The following is a 21,072-nucleotide window of genomic DNA, read 5'->3' as shown; positions in this document are numbered from 1 at the left end:
AGAAAGCAATCCTAATAGATCTGTCCATTGATTATTAAAGGGAGATCATATTGTATGAAAGGATGACGGAAGTTCTTAGACTGTAAACTGGTACAGGCTTACAGATAAATGATGCGATATAAACCACACAGTGTCTGTTGTTGCAGGTTGAAATATAATCTAAAGTATGCATAGCTAACCTGTTGTATGGGTAGAAGAATAAGTTAGTGACACCACAAGAAAAACAATTTAAGAATGTAAACTCACGTGGAGACTAGATGCTTCCCGAGTCAATGAAGAAAAGCTGTCCAGATGACTTGCATTGTCTGTTTTACACCTGGACTCAAAACAACCATAAGATGAAATTTCTTCTGAACCAGCCAGGCAAATGATGGGTGATAGGTGAGTCCAGGCTTTGATAAGGATCAAAAAGAGGATCTCTGTATTTTTTCTTATGGGTACTAAGTTACAGAGTTGAAATAACTGAGGTTTGATTTTTTTTTTTTTTGGTTAAGGAAAATTAAGATAATACCATATTTTAATCATTGTTACAAGCAAGAGAAGTATTGCTTTTTCTAAAAGTAAATACTGTGTAAAAATGTGTTCCAACAGATTATTAGTGGTATCTGTAGCTCTTTCTCGGGAATGATACACTCCATCAAACAATAGATGCAGTAGAAAAGATGAAGACATGGTATTAGGAAGCTCACAGAGAGGTGAAGGGGGTTCCTAGGACAGTACAGTAGTAATGCTGCAGCTTAGAGTATTGTTAGATCAGTGCAGAGTGGGAGAATACCACACTCTAGGATGTGAGGCTGTGGAGTTAAAGTAGTCAATTGACCGAAGTTTTAACTGAGGGACTGGCATAGAATAAGAAAGTGTGGTGGTTAAGTACATAGAAAATAAGCAAATGAAAAGACAAGTTAATTCTGGTGATGCAAAAAGGTGTACAGAAAAAAACATGCTTACATAGTAACTTACTGCTGATCTCATTAGATAATATGCACATAATTATTTAATTACAGCTGCAAGTGGTTTTCATAGTAAGAGAAAGGAAAGTACGTAGTGATATAAAGGAAATAGCCCATCATTTTCCATAGGGAAATTGATGCTCTAACACCTGAACTTGATGCTATGGTTACTCTTACAAGCCTGTTACTTTGACATAAAATGAAAGGTTTTAAAGAATGGTACTTTGATGTAGGAAGAAAATGTGCTTAATTTCACTGTGTACATCATTAGATAAAAATGGCTCTTAAGAATAAGTGGAATTAAAGGTATTCCCGAAAGCAGACAGGTTAGGTAAAGCCTTTTTTCCCCCACGTTTGCTCACTTTCATTAGTTATTCTTAATGAAAATTTAAAACTTTGAACAGTGGATTTGTATATATTTTAAGTTTCTCCCACCCCTCAGCGTTGGGGGGATGGTTGAACCCACAGCCTGTTTATATTAGGCAATAATCCTTCCACTTAACTATATAAACTCCAAGCCTCCATTTTTGCTAAGTCCTAAAAAATGTAAAAAACTTGGTCGTGTGAAAGTATTTTAACCAAGTGTTAATTTGCACAGGTTAAGAATAAAGAGAAGTGGCTTTAGTAAAATTGTCCAGAGCACTGACAAAGATTTTTTTTATTTATTTTTTATTTTTTATATTAATCACAGGTTATTTATTTTGTATCCCAGCCATAAGCCTCCTCCCTCGTTCCCTCCCAATCCCACCCTCCTTCCCTCATCTCCTCCCTGCTCCTTTCCAAGACTGACAAAGATTTTATTGCAAAATTGTATTTGCCCAAGATTTGAGTCTTCATGATTTTCAGAAGGATTTGTTGCCACAGTTCACTTAAAGTAGTGAAGATAGCATCTTCATCAGTATAGAAAGAACTTCAGATTAAAGTGAAGAGTTTAAATTTCTGTTACGTGCCGTCGTTTGCATTTGGTAGCATATTGAAATCACCACTTTCAAATTAGTTTTAAAATTAATGTTTCAATGTCTTTTTTAGGGTAGATTTACCAGGCTGTTTCTGAGTGTGGATTGTTACCCCTGCCTGGTAAGAAAATGTCGTCCATCTTGCCATTTACTCCGCCAGTGGTGAAGAGACTTCTGGGATGGAAAAAATCAGCCGGTGGGTCTGGAGGAGCAGGTGGCGGAGAACAGAATGGACAGGAAGAAAAGTGGTGTGAAAAAGCAGTGAAAAGTCTGGTGAAAAAGCTAAAGAAAACAGGACGATTAGATGAGCTTGAGAAAGCCATCACCACTCAGAATTGCAATACTAAATGTGTTACCATACCAAGGTAAGTGGGTTGGGGCATTGTGCTTGGTGAGGGAACCTGGAGAAAGTGGCTGTGCTTCTTACTTCAAGTCGTCTGTGCATAGTGAGGATTAAATACAATTACTTTGTTCTGTTAAGTCTGATGTATTTTACAGATTATTTTCTTCAGTAGTGAGTTTTAGTCAAGAAATACTGAGATATGTTGTGTTATCTCTGCTACCCGAAGTTGAATGCTATTCTCATCTCTCATTGAAAGCTGAATAAAGATTTATTGAATGGAAGTTACAGAGATACCCAAAACTATGGCTGACAAGTGTTGGCTAGTAGTTTCCTCCTGCCTCAGTCAATCAGTAAATAGTTAAAAAGGCTGCTGACTCCCAGTGAGACACACACTTTTAAGAAAAGACAGTAGGTGAGACAGCCTCTCAATTCGTGTTGTAGTTGGAACTCATCTCAGAGGCTGGCCTCTTAAACTGGAAGGACCTGTTTCTTAAGAGGTTGAATGTTTGAATATAATTTTAATCATTCTATAGGTAAGTACCACAGGGTTGTGACAAGTTGTTTTGAAAGCATATTCAAGTGCTTTTGTGTTCAGCATAGTGTCTGTCCAGAAGACAGAATTCCCTAAGTGATGGTAGTGCCATAGATGAGAGCTGGCTCTACTTGTTTCCAGTGAGCTTTGAGAAACACACAGCTGATGCTTGTACACACTGGACCCCAGTAACACCAGACTTTCTGCTTCGCAGGTGGAGCAGGTTGTTTTCTCCCTTGTTTGAGAGACTAGTTAGGCATTTCTTTTACTTTGAATCATGCATATCTTAAGTAAGTTACTTTTCTTGTTTTGTTTTTACATCTGATGATAAGGTGCTTGGTATGTATATGTATTCATATTTACATATCTTGTTTCCTAGATAAATGGGGGTGCAGTAATGAGCAAATAGAAACTTCCAAAGGGAGATTTACCCATTAAATAACATCTGAGGTAGTAATGAATTCAAAGAAGGCAAGTGCAGTAATGGCATAGCGAGCCTGTGAGTGAAAGTTAAAGAAGCTGCTTTGGCTTGATAAGGTCGGAGCTGATCTCTAGGAGCAGTGCCTCTCACTGAGGTGGAGTCTTCTAAGGCAGAGGAAGGGGCCAGTGTCAAGATCCCAAGTTAGTAAATGCCTGCCTTTCTGCATTGAAGGACTTACATGGAGGGAGAATAAAAAGGGAGGAGTTCACTTGGCATTTTAGGAAGCTGAGGAAGTTTGAATGTTTGTCAAAATAACAAAGGCTCAAATAAGGATTGTTTCTTAAAACTGCATTTTAAAGAAAAAAAACAAACTTGTATTTACTAAGATATTCTGGCCAGTGGACAAGTGCTGGGGAGGAGGGAGAAGTGCTGCTGGATGCTTTCTTGGGAGATGCGAGCTAGCATGGGAGTGAGTATTAAGGTGATTGCAGATGTGAAAGTCAGCTGTAATGCTGTGGCTGTTAGTGCAAGGTGATGCAGAACTAATGCGGCTGTGCCCAGGGTGACTGCCACTTGACCTGTGTTTTGGAAGTGGAGACCACAGGACCTCTGGAAAATTGGCTCAGATTAAGTCAAGCTTTAATTGTTAATTTTTTATTGTGTGGTTAGTGTCATTTTAGTTTGTAAATATTTTTAAGTGCTCCCTGTGCAGCTAATATGCACTGGGTTTGCCATTGAACTGCTTGCTAGTAAGGGAGGTAAGCTTAAGTAGTACTTAGAGGAAAGAAGCATGCCCAGGGACCTCTGTCCAGAGGAAGCTATGGGCAGCCTTGTTCTTGTGTCTTTGTTGGAGGGTAGAAACTAGTCAGAAGAAACCAATTTCGACAGAAGTAGCACTGTTGGGTGGAGGTAGTAGGCATTGGGGATGGAAGGATTGGTGAAGGATTTCTCACTGCCAGTGAGCAGATAACCTTAGTGTGTAAGCTGAGGGACTAGAGATGTTGGGTGACCCTGAAGGAAGCAAGGACCTAGAGCATGCTGTGTAGACTTCTCAGTGTACTTGAGTGTGACTTGGAAAAGGGGAATTGTTGAAAAGTCTTAAAATTAGAAAACTCAGAAGGCAGCCTAATTTTGTTTATTTTTACAGTTTTGTTTTGTTTTTAATGGAGCTAGAGAATAAGCAAATATAGAGCCTGTATGTGTTAGCCAAGTACTCTACCACCAAGTTACATCCCTTCTTTTCCATTTTGCTTATAGGCTTTATGTTTTAGATCTTCATTATTGAAATGTGTTCTCTTAACCAATCAAAGATTACCAGTTTGTGCTGCCCAGATACTCAGGGATGCAGGCCATCCACTTAAGTATATTTAACCCACCAAGGGCCACACCCTTAAAAAATTGATTCTTCCTCTTCCAGAAGCCATCACCTGCCAGTAGCGCTCCTTAATAGGGGTGGAGAATTATGAGCCCCTTCCCACTCTGTGCTAGGATGTTAACTACCTTGGTCTTGTACAGGTCCTGTCATGTGTAGACAGCTCTTTTAATCCAGTCCTCCCCAACCTCCAGCTCTTAAAATATTCCCATTCCCTTATCCACACTGGTTCCTGAGCCTTGGGGTGTCTGTGTGATAACAATCTTCCTTTTGTGGCTGAACACTGATTCTCTGAACACAGCTTAGAGCTGAACAATGTCTACTGCAGACAAAGTCTGATGAGGGTTGAGAGTGCCGCTCTTCCATGGGTGTAGACATAGAAATTTGATACTATGTTCGTTTAGTAAAATAGTAGTAACTGGAGCTGGTGAGCTCATGAGCCAGGTGTTGGCCAGGTTGACAGTATCAGGTTTGTGTTTCTTCTGCGGAACAGGCTGTAAAATCCAAGCAGAAAGCTGTTGGTTGTCTAGTTACATTGATGCCACTATTGTGCCTATGGGCATATCTTGCCCCTATCTGTCATTATTGTTATGCACAGGGTGTTCAACTGGCCTTGTGACTTTAGTGTGCTGTTCTAAAATGTAGATTTGTTTGTATGGATTGTTGTTGATCACAAAAAACTATAGTTTCTTACATTGTAGTTTGATTTTTTTTTATGTTTTAAAACTTTTCAGTAGAAAATAAGTCAATTATTAGTCATTTCTTGACTATTAAATATCCTTAAATATAAATTTTAATTGAAATTCAGTCACCTCATTTATATAGTATAAAAGATGGGAGGTGAGAGTTGAAAAGGTGTATTGTGGGTAATCTAAGCCCAGTTTAAACAGTTATCTAAAATATGATATAAAATGTATTTGATCACATTCACTTAAAATTGCAAGTCAGGTGTTAATAAAATAAATACCTTAAAATATTACAAGCCTAAAATTACAAGGTCAAAGAGTGGAAAATATGTTGGTTTAAAATATTTACACCTAAAATAACTGTTTAGTTGACTTGATGCAGTTTTCTTTTTGTGCCCTTTGCCCTACTAATATTAGACTTAGATTAAAATTGCCTAGGATAGCCCTGACTTTCTGTCCTTCTGCCCACCCCCCTCTCCAGCTCCCTCAGAGGTTTAGAAGCTGGAACAGCTAACAGCACTGGTCACCTTTCTACCGTGATGTGCAGTGGCATGGATGGCACAGAGCAACTTATGTAGACCTTAAAGCCTGGGCCAGTTAATACAATGTAGGAAATTTCTGTATCTCTGCATTTTTAAGACTTGGGAAAGGGAGAAAACTTGGTCATAAAATCAAAATGGAAATTATATTTTTAAAAAAATGGAATAAATAAAAAATTATATTTAAAAAATCAGAATGGAAATTGACTTGGAAAAAAAACTTTAAGTAATTTTAGCTACATTAAAATAAAGTAAAAATTAAAATCTCTGATGGGGATGGAATTATAAAAAAAATAAAAACAAGTTACCATGGGAACTAAAATAGCAATGTCATAGTAGCCATAGACATTGCACATACATATGTAAGAATGCAAAGTTTGTTTTTCCGAGCTTAAGCTTTGATCATGTAATCACTGTTTTAGTCTTTCATCCTAAGGAAACAGTTAAGGGAACAGTGAAAGATTTCTCATGTTCTTACACTGGGAAAGCTCTGCATTTGCCTTTTATTGACTTTGAGTTAGCTTATTCAGATCTGACCCGTGGGGAGTGGATGTGGCTGCTGTTTTAGTGTTTCCTTGTGTGGGAAAGGTGGTGATACAGAGTGAGTTTCACAGTCCAATCTCTGGCCCATTGAAATAGTGTGAGAGTTGTAAGCTATACAGCAGTGGCCGTAGGGTTTATTTGTTTATATTCCATGTCTTTGCTTTCCTTTTATGTTTTTCAAGAGAGTGTGCATTAAATGGTATTTCCTATCATGCATAAAAAAAGTTTTAGTACATATCAGTGTGTTACATATAATTTAACTCAATTTAAATATGTAGTTTATTTGTAAAAACCAATGAGATCAATGAAACTATAAAATCAGGAGTAGAACTTTGAGGTTGTAAGTAATGATACCTTTTTATCAGCCTTAGCATACAATTACAGTTTTTATATGTTCTGTTTACAAACTGTGAAAGTGCTTGGGTTGTGGTTAACAATCCTGTAAAATACTTTGAAGGGCGCTTTTGAGCCTTGATGGTTTTCAGATGCCTCCATTTATGGTTTTTAGGTTTTTCCTGTTATAACACATTTAAAGTCCTTTTGTTTGTATAATGCATTCAGACTTGGAACTGGGTGTGTGCACTACTGCATTCGTGTGAAGGTTAGAGGACAGCCTTAGGTGACATCCTTGCCTTGAATGAGACAAGATTTCGTTGTTTTTCCACTGTGTGTGCTAGGCTGGCTGGTCACAAGTGTTGAGGATGCTCCTGCCTTTGCCCTCCATCTCCTGTCAGGGGCTCTGAATAGAGACGCTCTTACTGTGTCTCGGTTTTAGGTGGTTTCTAGGCATTCCAGCTCTGGCCCTCGTGCTTTTGCAACAGGTGTTTTTCCTACTGAGCCATTGCCCCAGCCCACACAGGACTTCTTTTTTTTTTTTTTATTTCATCACTGAAAACATGCCTGCCTTAGGACCTTTGTTCTTTTATAAAAAATTAATGAAATATGCCTAGACTAAACAGCTCCTGTAATATTAATTTAAGCATTTTCTTTCTTGTGCCATAATTTATTGTGTTGGCTTCAGGGAGAAACTCACACTAGCTAAAGTAGTAGTGACAATCAGTTTGATTTTTTTAATATCCTTAATCTGTTTCCAGTTTTAACTGGAGCCTTTTCAGTTTGCCAATACCATTCCTGTATGGCTAACTACATTCTAGGAAGATCATAATCATTCAAGACAGCATCTAAGAGTAGTGTTTCATTCTTTCCCTTCCTGTCCGTAGTACCTGGAGGCTTCTGTGGTCGCCACTGACAGCACAAGTAAGCACATTTAAGGGATCTGTAACAGACATCATCATATGTGGAAAGTACAGTGGTTGATTGACATAGTAAGATACCAGTTTGGAATATCTTATGCTACTTTAAACCTCTTATGTGTGGGTTAAAATTAAATGTCTCTTCTGTTGTGCTCTTGGCATTCTTTTTTTTTTTTTCTTTTGAATTTGTGATTTTTCTATTGATGCACTTGCTAGTTACCTATCTTTTATTTATTTATTTATTTTTGGTGGTAGATAGTACTGGTTGATATGTATATTTAATAAGTTTCTTAGTGATCCTCAGTTTTAGTTTTTTATATGAATTCCAGGTATCATAATTTTCTAGTTTGTCTTTTCCTTGATATATTTTTAATAGCTACATTAAAGCATTTGTCAACTTTTAATATCTGGACTGAAAGAGACTATTTTATTGTAACCATTTTTAACTGGAATTTCATTCTATTACCATTATTCTGCTGTGGTGTGTGTGTGTGTGTGTGTGTGTGTGTGTGTGTGTAAACACCTGTGTTTTCTAGTATGTGGAGGACAGTCCCTGTCTACCTTATCTTTGAGACTGAATTGGAGCTCACTGATTGAGCATGATTTGGCCAGTCAGTGCGTTGCAGGATGACCTGTCTGTCTTTCCAGCATTGGGATTGCAGGTGTCTGCTGCTGTTACTGGCTTATTCGTTTGGGTGCTGATATCTACATTTAAGTCTGTCGTGCTTGAGTGACAGCCACTTCACCAACTGAGCCGCTTCCTGGCTTAACTTTATCCAGAAGCTCTGCTTGGAGGTTGTCCTATGTCTTGTAGGAAGTGTCACTTGGAAGCTCTTGAGAAACTGATCAGTAAGTGCTGAAATGAGACTTGAAACATGTTAGATGCTGGTTGAATCAGTCATCTTGGCCTTTTTCTTTTAAGCCTATCCTTTAGGCTCTTACCTGTATTTCAGGGGATCTAATTTCTCCTAACTTTGCTAGGATACTGGAGGTGGGGGAGAAGTGTTACTGGAAAGTTACTTTTATTTATGTTGAGGAAGGGAAATATGAAACAAAAGTTTATAATAAAAAAGTAATTTATAAAGAATTTTCTCAAGCCAGAAATGATGGCTCATACCTTTAATCCTAGCACTCCAGGGGCTGAGGCAGGTGGATCTCTGTGAGTTGGAAGCCAGCATGGTGTACATAGTGAGTACAGGCCAGCCTGAGCTACATAGTGAGACGTTGTCTCAAACAAACAGTTTTTTTCCTGTTGTTTATACATAGTGGATTATGATTTGCATTAACATGTAGGTAGAAGATAGTCTATACATTGCCTGAACATTTTCATCTCTGCATATAAAAACTGTTGCTATCTAAATGGGAGTTTGTTTCCACTTGGTGGTGTGCTGATTTTAGAATATTTGTTGTTATATTATAAAACATTTTTAAAAACTTGTTAATAGGGGAGTAGGTATGTAGCAGTCAGAGGACAAATTTACAGAAGTTAGTTCTCACCAGAGTGTGGGTTCCAGGGTTTGAGCTTAGGTCATCTGGCTTGGCTGGAAGCTGCTTTCCCTAATGAGCCACCTCGTAGGTCCATAAGAGCATTTCTTTACAACCAAATTAAAGTATTGCAAAAATGTATGCTTTGCCTTTTGCAAGAGTATTTTTTTAATTGTCATCCCTGTCCCAGATTTTTCTGCATCTAATTTGAAAGATAAAAATGATGCATTTTTATTAGGATTTTTTTCCATTTGGTATACTATTTTTTGAATTGTTAAGGACTATATGTGAAAATAAAATTAGAAAATCCATATGCTGTATTATTAGAATCTTTGTACTCTTTTCAGCATTAGCTGTAATTTTTAAGTAAAAAGTTCATAATTTTCAAAGGACTTCAAATGGTCCCACAATCCATGTTTAGACTTAATATTAAATAATTTCAATGGCTAAGGGTGTTGTATATTTGTGGGAGATATGTTGTTAGTTTTCAAAGGCAAAAACATCCAGGAGGATCTCAAGTAGCTTTGTGACAGAACTTTGAAAAATATTGCAGAGCATTGCAATTGCCCCTCTGGTTCCTTCTACATCTTAAGAATGGCTGTGCCAAACCAAAGAAGGGTGCAGGTATTTATAGGTTAGTGTTTGTTAGAAACATAGATAAAAATTGTTGGAATGCACTCAAGTGATATGCAGTAAGAGGAAATACATTTTAATTGAGTATAATTTGTACTATACTAACAGTGCAATATGAGTGTATAACTTCCAAAATGTACTCATTGTAATTCACTGGATTAATAGCAGAGAAACCTGAAGGTTAAGGTCAAAAGCTCTTAACAAAATTCATAGTCCATTCAGACTTTCGGCAAATTGGAGTCTTTCTCTGATTAAGGACATTTTAAAAAAAGAAATGGCGTACATTTAATTACAGATGACCTAAATTTCTCTAACATTAGTAAATAGACAAAAATACCTTTTCTGTGTCTCAGTTCATTATTTCAGTGGAGGAACTAATCAGTCCAGTGAGTTAATGAAAAGTCCAGAAAACAAAGATGGAGTGGATCACCATTCTTTCTGTGACATGAGCTTAGGAAAGAAGCAGATGAGTAAATTCAGCAAGGCTGTCCTTTACAGAGTCATTGTCTGTCTGAAGCTAATAATATTCGTATAAATACCAGCTCAAACAAATGGAAGTGATAATGGAAAAATAACTCCATCTATAAAACTAAAGTACCTAGGAATACAGTTCTCTACATGACATTCTAAAGCTTTGCCAAGAGAAATCAAATAAAGTAAAGGAAGATTTGGGTTTTTTTTCAGCCTAGCCAGGTATGTCTTCCTCTCAGACTGACACTGTTGTCACATAACTAACTGCGTGGAACTGAGGTAGCATGAGTAGTAGAGAAACAAGAACAGACAAATTTTAGATAACATTGCCAGTTGGAAGAAGAGAGTGTAATGGTATGGTGGGTTTTGCTTTTATCTGCACAAAGTGTGCAGGGTGGCTTAAGTTTCAATGGAGAGCCACTTTTATCCATGCAAAGTATGCAGGGTAGCCAAAGCCCCAGTGTAGAGCCTACTTTGTCTCTGGTCTGGAGTACCACAAGTCAGAGCTTTGGACAAACACAGCGCTGGAAAGTGAGACCAGAATCCCAGCAAGGAGTGAACTCCACATGTTTTTAAATGGTGCTGAAGATCACTCACTGACCACTTATGCAGGGCAGACTTAGGGCAGGCAGCCTGCTGAAAATTAAAGAAATGGATGATTCAAAAGGGGTAGAAAGTGATTTTACTTGCTCAGAGAGTGCCATTTGATTACAGCCAGCCAAAGCAAAAGTTAATGATGGAAGAGCATGACTAGACCTAGAGTCTCTATCACAGACAGACTCCCCCAGGTCTATCTTGCAGCCCTAAATTACTCAACTTCAGGGAAAGAAAACTTGTCTCTTCCTTGTGAGGTGGCCAACCAAGACACAACTTGAGACATTGAAACTGCCAGATGATGAGCTGACAGATAAATCATGTTTCTAATTGAAGCACTGAGTAGTTTTAAGTTCATAGACTTGAATACTTCCCAGTGTGGTATTGGCATAAAAAAAAATAAGTTGTGTAAAATAGATTGAAACATATTTGAGGGCTGTGGAAATGGTTTATTGGGTGTCTTGGGTTTTCTGTTGCTGTGAACAAACACCATGACTGAAAGGCAAGTTGGGGAGGAAAGGATTTATTTGGCTTACACTTCATATTGCTGTTCATTTTTGAAGGAAGCCAGGGCAGGAACTCAAACAGGGCAGGATCCTGGAGACAGGAGTTGATGCAGAAACCATGGAGGGGTGCTGCTTACTGACATGCTCAGCCTGCTTTCTTACAGAACCCAAGACCATTAGTCCAGGGATGTCGCCACCCACAGTAGGCTGAGCCCTCCCCATTGATCAACTAATTGAGAAAATGCCTTACAGTTGGATCTCGTGGAGGCATTTCCTCAACTGAGGCTGCTTCCTCTCTGATGACTGTATCTTGTGTCAAGTTTGACACAAAACTAGCCAGTACAGTGGGTAAAAGTGCTTGCCACCAGGCCTGAAAGACAGCAACCTGAGCTCAGTCCCCAGGACTCAAGCATGTAGTGAAAGAAAAGAATGACTTTCACAAGATGTCCTCTGACCTCCACATGTACACTGTTTAACATGCATGTGTGCACATGTGCTCGATAAATTCATAAATTAAAATGGAAGAAATATTACACAGTGTTGGAGGCTTTGAATTATGATGCTGGGGCAGTCCAGTAGGGAAAGGAGAGTCTTTGAAAAGTGAGCCTTGAAACAGTTGGATATGTACATGGAAGAAAGAGCTTGACCTCTTGTTATGCCGTCTGAGAAAATTCTAGTCCATCATCATTCTCCTCCAGGAGTTAAAACTATAAAACGTGTCTAAGAAAACGTAGGGAGTCCTTCATTTTATATTTTGTCTTGGGAGTAGGCACTTTGTTTAAAGAGCACTGATCTCAAGAGAAAATTAAGCTGTGCTGTTAGTGTTAGAAGCAGCTCACCAGAAGAGTCTTTAAAAAAGAATGAGGTAGAGTGGGAGAGAAATAATTGTGAAACATTTTGAAAGAAAATTTTATGAAGAGTTTATAAGGAATTGTATTAAATAGTGAAATATGAGTGGCTTTAAGTTTTAAATTGACAGATTTGGATATGTCATAAAAGATAGAAAGGGACAGGGAAGAGTGATATCATTAGTCAATAGAAACTGGAACCGTAAGGAAATAGCACAGAACTGTCACCAGAATAATTAAATAGACTGTCCTGGGAGCTCTCACATAATGAGGAAGAGATGTTGAAAATGGTCTGTCTATTCAGGAAGAAGAGCTATCCATTTTCAATAAAGCCAAGCGTGCATCTACTTAAAGTCCCCAGAGTTGTAGGTGAAACTGTCTACAAAGGATGCATTCCACAGCTTGGATGTTTGTAGCAACTTTATTTGTAACAGTTACAGTCTGGTAACAGGCTGGGGATCCATCAGAAAACAATGACTAAAGAAACTTACCTGTTCAGAGAATGAAAGCTCAACAAACACACATAAAAAGAACTGGTGAATCTCAGAGTCATCATGCTGCATGAGTCGAGCTGAACTCAGAGAGTGTACAGTGTATTAATTCCATTTATACAATACTCTGGAAGACTCTAAAGTTAAGGTAAAAAATGAATATGGCAGTTACCCCTGGAAGTAGTGAATGAGGGTAAGAGTTAATTGACAAAGGGGCATGAAGAATGGTTTCGAGAAGGTTGAAAAATGACACAATTTACATGTAATGGTTTGAATAAAAATGGTCCCCATAGATGCACAGGGAGTGCCACTATTAAGAGCTTTGACCCTGTTGGAGTAGGCGAGGCCTTGGAGGAAGTATGCCATTTGGGGCAGACCTTCAGGTCTCAGATACTCAAGCCAGGCCTACAGATAGAGATGTAGAACTCTCAGCTGCCTCCCTCCATGTCTACCTTTGTGCCACAATGCTTCCCGCCATGATGATAATGGACTAAACCTTGGAAATGTAAGCCAGCACCAATTAAGTGTTTTTTATTTGCTGTGATTATGGTGTCTCTTCATAGCAATAGAAACCCTAACTAAGACAGTGTACTTTAAAAAACTCAGAAGGTAATATCATTAAGATTTACGTGACCAGTGAAGCCTTCTTAATGTGTTGTTGTGTTTATTGATTTGAAATGTCTCCCCTGTCTTTTCTGCTCTGTATTTAGTTTTGACAGTGTGCTAGACACATTAGAATATAAAGAAAATATCCTTAACCTGTCCTCGAGGCACTTACATTCTAAAAGGAAAAGTGTGTGTGTGTGTGTGTGTGTATGTAAATGGCAGTTTTGTTTTCTATAGGAAGCAGAAAAAATACTCTGTGTGGTGACTCTTTAGGCATTACTTAACCTCACTATTTTAAGTAGAGAGGAAGGAGAGGGAAGACAACCAGTTCACTAAGGAGGACTGTCAGTGTTTTATGCCTTTGGGGAAAAAAAACCCCAAAAAAAACCCTTTGGTAATAATCTTATTGTGGGATTGGGGCTACCTCTGTTGCATTCTGAGGCTTGTCAGTGAGAGAACTTAAAGATATTTTTGGAAGGAAGCTCAAGGGCAATTTTATTAGAATTTCAGAGAAGACCAGGAGAGGAAAACTGTCCTGGCAATTGCCTGGGAGAGGGAAAAAACAGAAAAACAGAAGCTGTGAGAAAAGAAAGCAGACAGTTTTGGCAAGCAATCACATGGAGGTGGAAGAGGGAGAGGGTCTTCAGAGAAAGTGAGAATGCCCCAAGGATCCCAGGAAACTGTGCTCAGGCTTGGCCAGCATCTGAAAAGAAAGAGATAGAAAAGAAGGAAAGGTTACACTTAACTAGGTAACAGGGAAGAAGAGTGCACGACATGATGGAGGCTTTCCAAGTGGCTGTGTGGAAGAAAGGTTTCTTGGGATGACAAGCACATTACTCAGTAAAGGAATGGTTTCTACCCCCAAAGATATATTTACTTGTGTTTTAGTGTGTGAATGTTTTGCCTGCATGTGTGTGCGTACTATGTGTGTGCCCACAGAGTTCAAAAGATGTTGTCTGACCTTCTGGAGCCTGTGTGAGAAGTCTTTGTAAGCTACGGTGCTATAGGTGCCAGAAGCTCCAGCCCCTTCTTCCATCTCTTGATCGTGTCCTTAGGTAAATCAGCTTTCCTCAAGTGGGCTCCTGACCAGGTAATTGACAAAAACAACTGGATTAACTCTTAAAGAAAAAAGACGGTAGTGTGTACTCTTATAATCTTTGAAGTATTACTACCCAGGGATACATGTACTCCATTCATTTGACCAGGAGGTTAAGGAGAGGCAGTTATGATGCTTGCTGTTCTAGTGTTAATGGGGAAATGGAAACTTAGGGAGGATGACCCATTCTCAGTGTCCCCCAAAGCCATTAATTCTTATAACATTCTCCTCAAGAGTTGAGGCCCTAAATTACTTAGAAACCAGACCAGGGACCAGTATTTCCAAATACTTGTAGCATTTCTGGCTTCCAGCCAGGACAAGATCAAGTTTCCAGTTTCCCTTCCAAGGGCAGAAATTGGGTCTTCATCCCTAAACTGCCTGCACAGTTTACTGTGTCTTGTCAACCATTGTTTCTGATATTACTCTACCATTTTCTTTATCAAATATTGTGCCTATGGAGGTGGCTTTTCATCACAACTGTTCTTTGTATGGATACTTTGTTTTCATGTGACCTTTGCCTTTCCTTGGAGGTGGTGTGTTGATGTTAAGTTATTTACTGTTGCTATGACTGGACTTAAATGTCATTTGGGCTTTGTTTTTTGTTACTATGTCTGGATCTTTGTATTTTCTTCTGTCAAATCTCTTTGGAGTTATTTTTCTTACTTCATTTTTATTTTTGTTTTTTTTCTTTAGGTTTAAGTTGTCTTAATTCTGGCTGCTTTTTAGAGTATAATAAGCATCTTTAGCTTTGTAATCATTGAGTTGATTTTTACATTACTTCTTATTTACTGTTGTCTAAAACTTAGATCCTTGTGTTCTTTGGGTTACGAATTTTTCTCCGTCCTCTCCGTTTCTTAGAAATTATGAGAAAATAATACCACCTTTTACATTTACCTTTTAATATTCTCAGCTTTTAATTTTTTTCTTGATACTGGGTTTTCTTGTTTTAATTTCTCTTTATCCTGAAGTATTTACTTTCTGCAAAGTCTGTTAGAAACAAGTTGATTTAAGTTTTTGTTGTTGTTCCTCAGAACATATTTGTGTCTTGACTTCTTTGTAAAGGCTACTTTGCTTGTTTATGGACTTGTAGGTTAGAAGTTCTTTTCTCTCACTTGTATAAAGAGGGTCCATTGTCTTCCAGCTTTGACTCTTTATTAAGAGATGCTGTGTTGCTGCCTCTGTGTGTAATCGATTAATCTACCCTGGTGCTGCCAAAAAAGGCAGTAAGAATGGGTGCTATTTTGTAGTTTCTACAGGGAGGAAAGGTGTGATTTCAGTTTTGACTTGTATAGAGATGACTGAGCATTAAAGGAAGAAAATTGGGGACCCAGGCAGAAATATAGGGGTAGGGAGGGAACAGAAGGGTCACTGGGTGTTGTTGTAGGTAGACACCTTCGTGTGCTAACTGGATACCTGCTCAAGTCAGTGACTGGCTTCTGGAGTAGGGCTGGGCCTACAGAGAAATTGTCTGCCTCGGGGTCCTTGAGAGGAACTTGCAGAGTTGGAAAAGATTTGTACCAGAAGGTTCTAATAGAAGACAGTGGCCTGTTCTAGCTTGTTGAGTAGTTTAAATTCCTCGGTGTTGACCAGGCCTCTTGGGTGTTTACATTTAGTTTTTTTATTAAGTTGAAAATGTTTTAAGACTTGAAAATATTCCAACCATCTTCCCCTTAGCCATTAATTTATTTCAGGTTTTGTTTATTTACTTACTTATTTTGCTATTTTCTTTTTATGTAACTACACACATTACTGAGACTTCATTTTGTTTGTGAGTCTCTTATTCTTGGTTGGCTAATTTCTGCTAATGTATAAGTTCATTCATTTATTCCTTGGCAGTCAGGCTCCTTTTTTCATATTCTATTTAATTCATTTCTATATTTATTGAGACTCCTGATCTGTTCATTAATTTCAGGAACATATTCATAGTAATTTCTTTAAAGCTCTCATTCGACCTGTTTCTGTGGCTTTTAGTTTTGTATACTAGTAATGCAAAACTGAGCATTGTAGAAACTTGGAATTCTGTTGTCCCCCCTTCTGAAGGGTTTTGATTTTTGTTTTAGCAGGTGTCTAGGAGCTTTCTGATCTGGACTTGACTTCTGCTGTTGGTAATGGCTACCGTCGCAGTTGCAAGTGCCGATTTTGTCAACCCTCACAAGTCTTGTCCACATGTGTCAGGCAAGGAGCCGGGCAGAGGTCATAGTTGTTAGAAGATAATTCCTTGTGGCTCCTTTATTTACAGTTAAACTGCTGTTTCATGCGTAGGCTCTAGTTGTCCTGAGTCACAGGCTGGGGACTGCCCAGTAAAAAGTCGTAGAAGTGCAACTCTCATCCAGTGTGCCATTCCGCATCCGCAGGTTGACGCCTTTCAGATGCCTTGTTTCTGGTCTGTTTGTCTTTAAATACTTTTATATTTGGTTGGTCAGAGCTGTGATTTGAGGAAAACTGACCTAATTAAAGCTCCTGGACTTTGCTGGAAACAGAGTCTACCCTGAGTTAGTATGTTCTTGTGTCTGTGCTTTTCAGCAGGGATTTGTGATGTAATTCTCAGCCTTGTAGGACTAGTCTTTCCTGGGCCTTCTCCTTGTGGCTCTTACAGTGTTACTTAGAGAATCTTGTCTGGGTTGTAAAATCTATGAATTAGGGGCATCGTGTGCTTTTGTGTTTAGTTATGCTAAAGTTGTTTCTTTAATAATTACACATACTTATTTGTTGCTTTGTATGTGTTGTTACAGAGTGGGTCTGTTTTGAAGAGTTATTCTGCCTAGGTGTGGTAACCATAACTCCAGCACTTGGGAGCTCAAGCAGGATTGTGTGTTTCAAGCCAGCCTGAGCTACTGTAAAACAAACAAGCAAATATGTTACTAGCTAAAATTAACATTTTTAAACAATGTTTCCAGTTTGAGGGACATAGCAAATGAATGATGTGAGATGTATGGTGTCATGATGACAGAGGCTGGGTTAGGCTGAGACCTACATCACTGTGTCTAGACCCATTCACGGTCCTGCTCATAGCTCTTTATTCTTTGGTTTATTTCAGGCCCAGGACAGTATAGCTTAAGTGCTTTGTGCCCTAATTCTGATTCTCATGGTCTCAGAGGAACCTGAGTGAAATGTTCTTCCTAATACCATGACAGAATAGTCTCCCAATTATGCTGTTATTTTTCTTATTTTTTCAAAGAAAGAATCAGATGTATACTATTCATTATAGTTCAGAATCACAAGAGGAAGGTCTAAATTATCCTCATTTATTGTCTTTTTCTGCTTTTCATAGTATGATGATGTACTGTTAAAAAGTGAGACTGTCTAAAACATGTAAGGGGAGCTTAGGAAAATTTCCAAGCATGCTTTTCCCCCCTCCTTTTTCTGTCTGTCCCTCTGTCCTACTCTTTCCTTTCTCATCTTTCCTGCCAACTGTTCATTCCAGTTACTGTGTGCTCTAAATCAAGGGTGGCCTGCAGCTGGCTAGCTGTTTTAAGGGGCCCTGGGTCACCCTAGACCAGTGGCTCTCAACATGTAGATTGCAACCCCTTTTAGGGGGTCGTGGAACAACTCTTTCATAGGTTGCCTAAGACTATCAGGAAATACAGATACTTACGTTACTACTCCTACCAGGAACAAAATTACAGTTATAAAGTAGCAGTGAAAATACCTTTATGGTTGGGGGTCACCACAACATGAGGACTGTGTTAAAGGGTCACAGCAGTAGGAAGGCTGAGAACCACTGCCGTGTTTAGCCTTAGGAAAACCTGCGCTTTCCTGTTGCCCTTTGTTGATCCAGTTATCTCACAAAGTGTGAGCAAATGGGAAACTCAGTATATTTTTAAAAGTTGTCAGAAATGTTCCTTTTTCCTCAAATTTTATTGACTTCAGTAATACAAGAGAAGTGGAATTGGAAATTATGTTTGACTGATTTAAAAAGTACAGCTTCATAGCCAAGATACAAGGCAATCAAAAGGTCCATTCTGAAGTTTCCCTTTAAATTCTTCCCTTTGCCTGCAGTCTAGTAGTTACTTTGAAATGAAATAGTAGTTCAGGGGAAATAGGGTGAATTGTCTTTGACCTGTCCATGTCCTGGAAAGAGATGTGGGGAAAAAAAAATGTAAGCTGTATTTTAGTAGAATGACTTCAGTTTATCTACTCTGCCCTTTGTACATAGTAACAAGACAGCAATTACAGCTTTCAGTAACATGGACTTTCTGAAGTTATTATAAACAGATAACCTGGAACTCTTAACTGTGGATGTGATTGTTTATTTACTTATTTACTTTGAGACAGGCTCTCATAGACCAGGCTGTCCTTGAATTTCCTGGCTTAGAGTAAGCAAGCAATGAACTGATCCTCCTGCCTCCACCCTTCCAAGTGCTGGAATTATAAGTGTGCGCTACCACACCCAAATGATAAGTGTTTCTTTTAGCTGGGACTTTTTCTATATTAAAAGTACCAGTTGACAGCTATTTTTAATTGAATTGTTTTTTATTGCTGTTTTTTAAAACTGAGTAATGAAATAAAGCCTTATTAATGGGGCTAATGCCGTGGGATGAACTCTTTGAATAGAGGAGTTTGGCGAGGTCGTTATAGGTATGATTTCATTAGGTTAGCGAGCATTGGTGTTCACATATAAAAACATAATCATAACTTATCTGGAGTCACATGTTCCATTTTATTGGCTTCCTTCATATAGAAAATATAGTGGCCAGCACTGGCCCACGATGGGTGAAGCTCTGTGTATTTTCTGGGTGAAGGAAGTATCCTGTACATTCTCCATGCCTTGCATCATGGTATTTTGAATAACCATGCTTCCATGTTCACATCAACTTTTTGTTTTTTCAATTTATGCACAGCACTTGCTCTGAAATTTGGGGACTGAGTACACCAAATACGGTAGATCAGTGGGATACAACAGGCCTTTACAGCTTCTCTGAACAAACCAGGTGAATATTCTGCCCTCCATGGGACCCTAGAGACCGTGTGGGAGGGTGGTGCTTTGGAAGACCTCGACTGGGTTGCTTAGTGTAACTTGCCTAGGATGTTAACTTACTGTGAGTAAGGCATAGCACGTAATGTATCCGCTTGCCAGTATTAAAAATATATCAATGTTTCAGCTGATGTTTTGGTAAATGCAATTTTAGTTTTGAATCTTTAAATTATTGTGTCCCGTAATGAATAAGACCTTTTTATAACTATATACTCATTGTAGCCCAAGATTAGATAAATTTGTTATTGGCCTAATTTTTAAGTAGATACATGACTAGTTTTTCCTAAATTTCTTGTTATCATCAAAAATCTCATCTTTATACTAGTACATATTTGATGAACCTCTTACATCACAATTAACAGTAGGCTAACTTGTTTTTCTGTCACCTTTTTAAAAAAATCACTTCATTTCTTTTAAGCATATTGGTATTTGTCCATTCCATTTCATCACCATCTGCATTTCTGTGTGAGCCTCATGAGTAAGCCTCAGGTGCCAGAAGTCACACTTAAATAATAAGTTATGTTAGTCTGAGTTAGTTACTGTTGCATCATTGATACTTACCATTTTCATACTACTTCCTTTTTTTGACAACCAGTTGCCTTCAGAATTAATGCCTTTGAAAGCATTTAGCTTATTAAAAGTGGATGCTGATGAAGTTTTCGAGTATAACCACATGACATTTTCTATATCGCTTGCCCCACGAGGCTAGCCTTCCATTGGCATGTGAGTTGTTGTATGCACACTGATAGGAGACAGGTGCTAGTGCTGCTGCTTGCTTGATCAGGTCCAAGCCAGAGTGTACTATTCCTCCTGGGTATCTCTATTGCTAACTTAATGGTTGTGGTTTCCTTTATTGTGCTCTTAGTGTATTAATTTAGCCCTTTGATGACACCTAGTCTCTCCTTTTAAAAGTGCCCTCCTTTTTCCCCCCCTTGCTTCTGAATAGGTCTCTTGATGGTCGTCTTCAGGTTTCACATCGGAAAGGGTTGCCACATGTTATATATTGCCGGTTATGGCGCTGGCCGGACCTTCACAGTCATCATGAGCTCAAAGCAATTGAAAACTGCGAATATGCTTTTAATCTGAAAAAAGATGAAGTATGTGTAAATCCTTACCACTACCAGAGAGTTGAGACACCAGGTAGGAAAACTATAGGCGATTTTTTGTGTTTTTCGTTTTTTGTTTTTGTTTTTTTTTGTTTTTTTTTTTGCTTTCCTGGTTTTAAACTAAAAGGCTGACTGAGGGCTAGTACTCCTTGTATCTCTGGGAAATTCTAATGTAAAATTTTCTGATAAACTACCTTAAATTGAGTATATTATTTGGTAGGGTTTTTAAATGCTTGCTTATTTTTTTTTAAACTTTTATGGAAAAAAAACAAACTTGTCTTGGAAAAAGGCCATATCCATTTCTTGGGAGCGTACTCTCTTGGACAGCAAGGTATGTATCTCGGGAATCCACAGATTTGCTGTCTTCTGAGAGCCAACCAATGTGCCTGTAGTACTGGCCTCTTACAGCACCCCACCCTGAGTGCTTTCAGAGTCACTTAAAGGGCTTGTTTATTGAAGTGATTTGGTGGACTCTGTGGTAGGACTTCTGGTGAATGATGGACTTAAAACTTTAAAAAAAATTCTATGCTTTTAGAAAAAAAAGTTTGACTTTAGTGTTAGTGATGATATTGTCTCACCATTTCTCTCTCTCTCTCTCTCTCTCTCTGAGGTAGGATTTCACTGTGTAGCTTTCTTTGGCTGTCCTGGAATTCTAGACTAGGCTGG

The 21,072-nt window shown here is 38.5% G+C and overlaps 1 protein-coding gene across 7 annotated transcripts in view; it reads left to right on the top strand.

The window, feature by feature from the left end:
• Smad2 (SMAD family member 2) overlaps positions 1-21,072 on the top strand; it is a 64,313-nt gene that overhangs the window by 20,185 nt on the left and 23,056 nt on the right. For 5 of the 7 annotated variants that reach the window (XM_060377026.1, XM_060377027.1, XM_060377030.1 and 2 more), the window contains 3 exons: positions 1,980-2,271; positions 19,167-19,256; positions 20,247-20,440. In XM_060377026.1, coding sequence (XP_060233009.1) covers positions 2,036-2,271; positions 19,167-19,256; positions 20,247-20,440 — 520 coding nt within the window. In that variant the 5' untranslated portion in view covers positions 1,980-2,035. Of the gene's footprint in view, positions 1-170; positions 382-1,979; positions 2,272-19,166; positions 19,257-20,246; positions 20,441-21,072 lie in introns of those variants that run through there. The other 2 variants (XM_060377028.1, XM_060377032.1) reach the window with 2 other exon arrangements.

Source organism: Meriones unguiculatus, chromosome 2 (assembly GCF_030254825.1).
Source record: "Meriones unguiculatus strain TT.TT164.6M chromosome 2, Bangor_MerUng_6.1, whole genome shotgun sequence".
Taxonomy (NCBI): domain Eukaryota; kingdom Metazoa; phylum Chordata; class Mammalia; order Rodentia; family Muridae; genus Meriones; species Meriones unguiculatus.
This window is presented reverse-complemented; position numbering and strand designations above follow the sequence as displayed.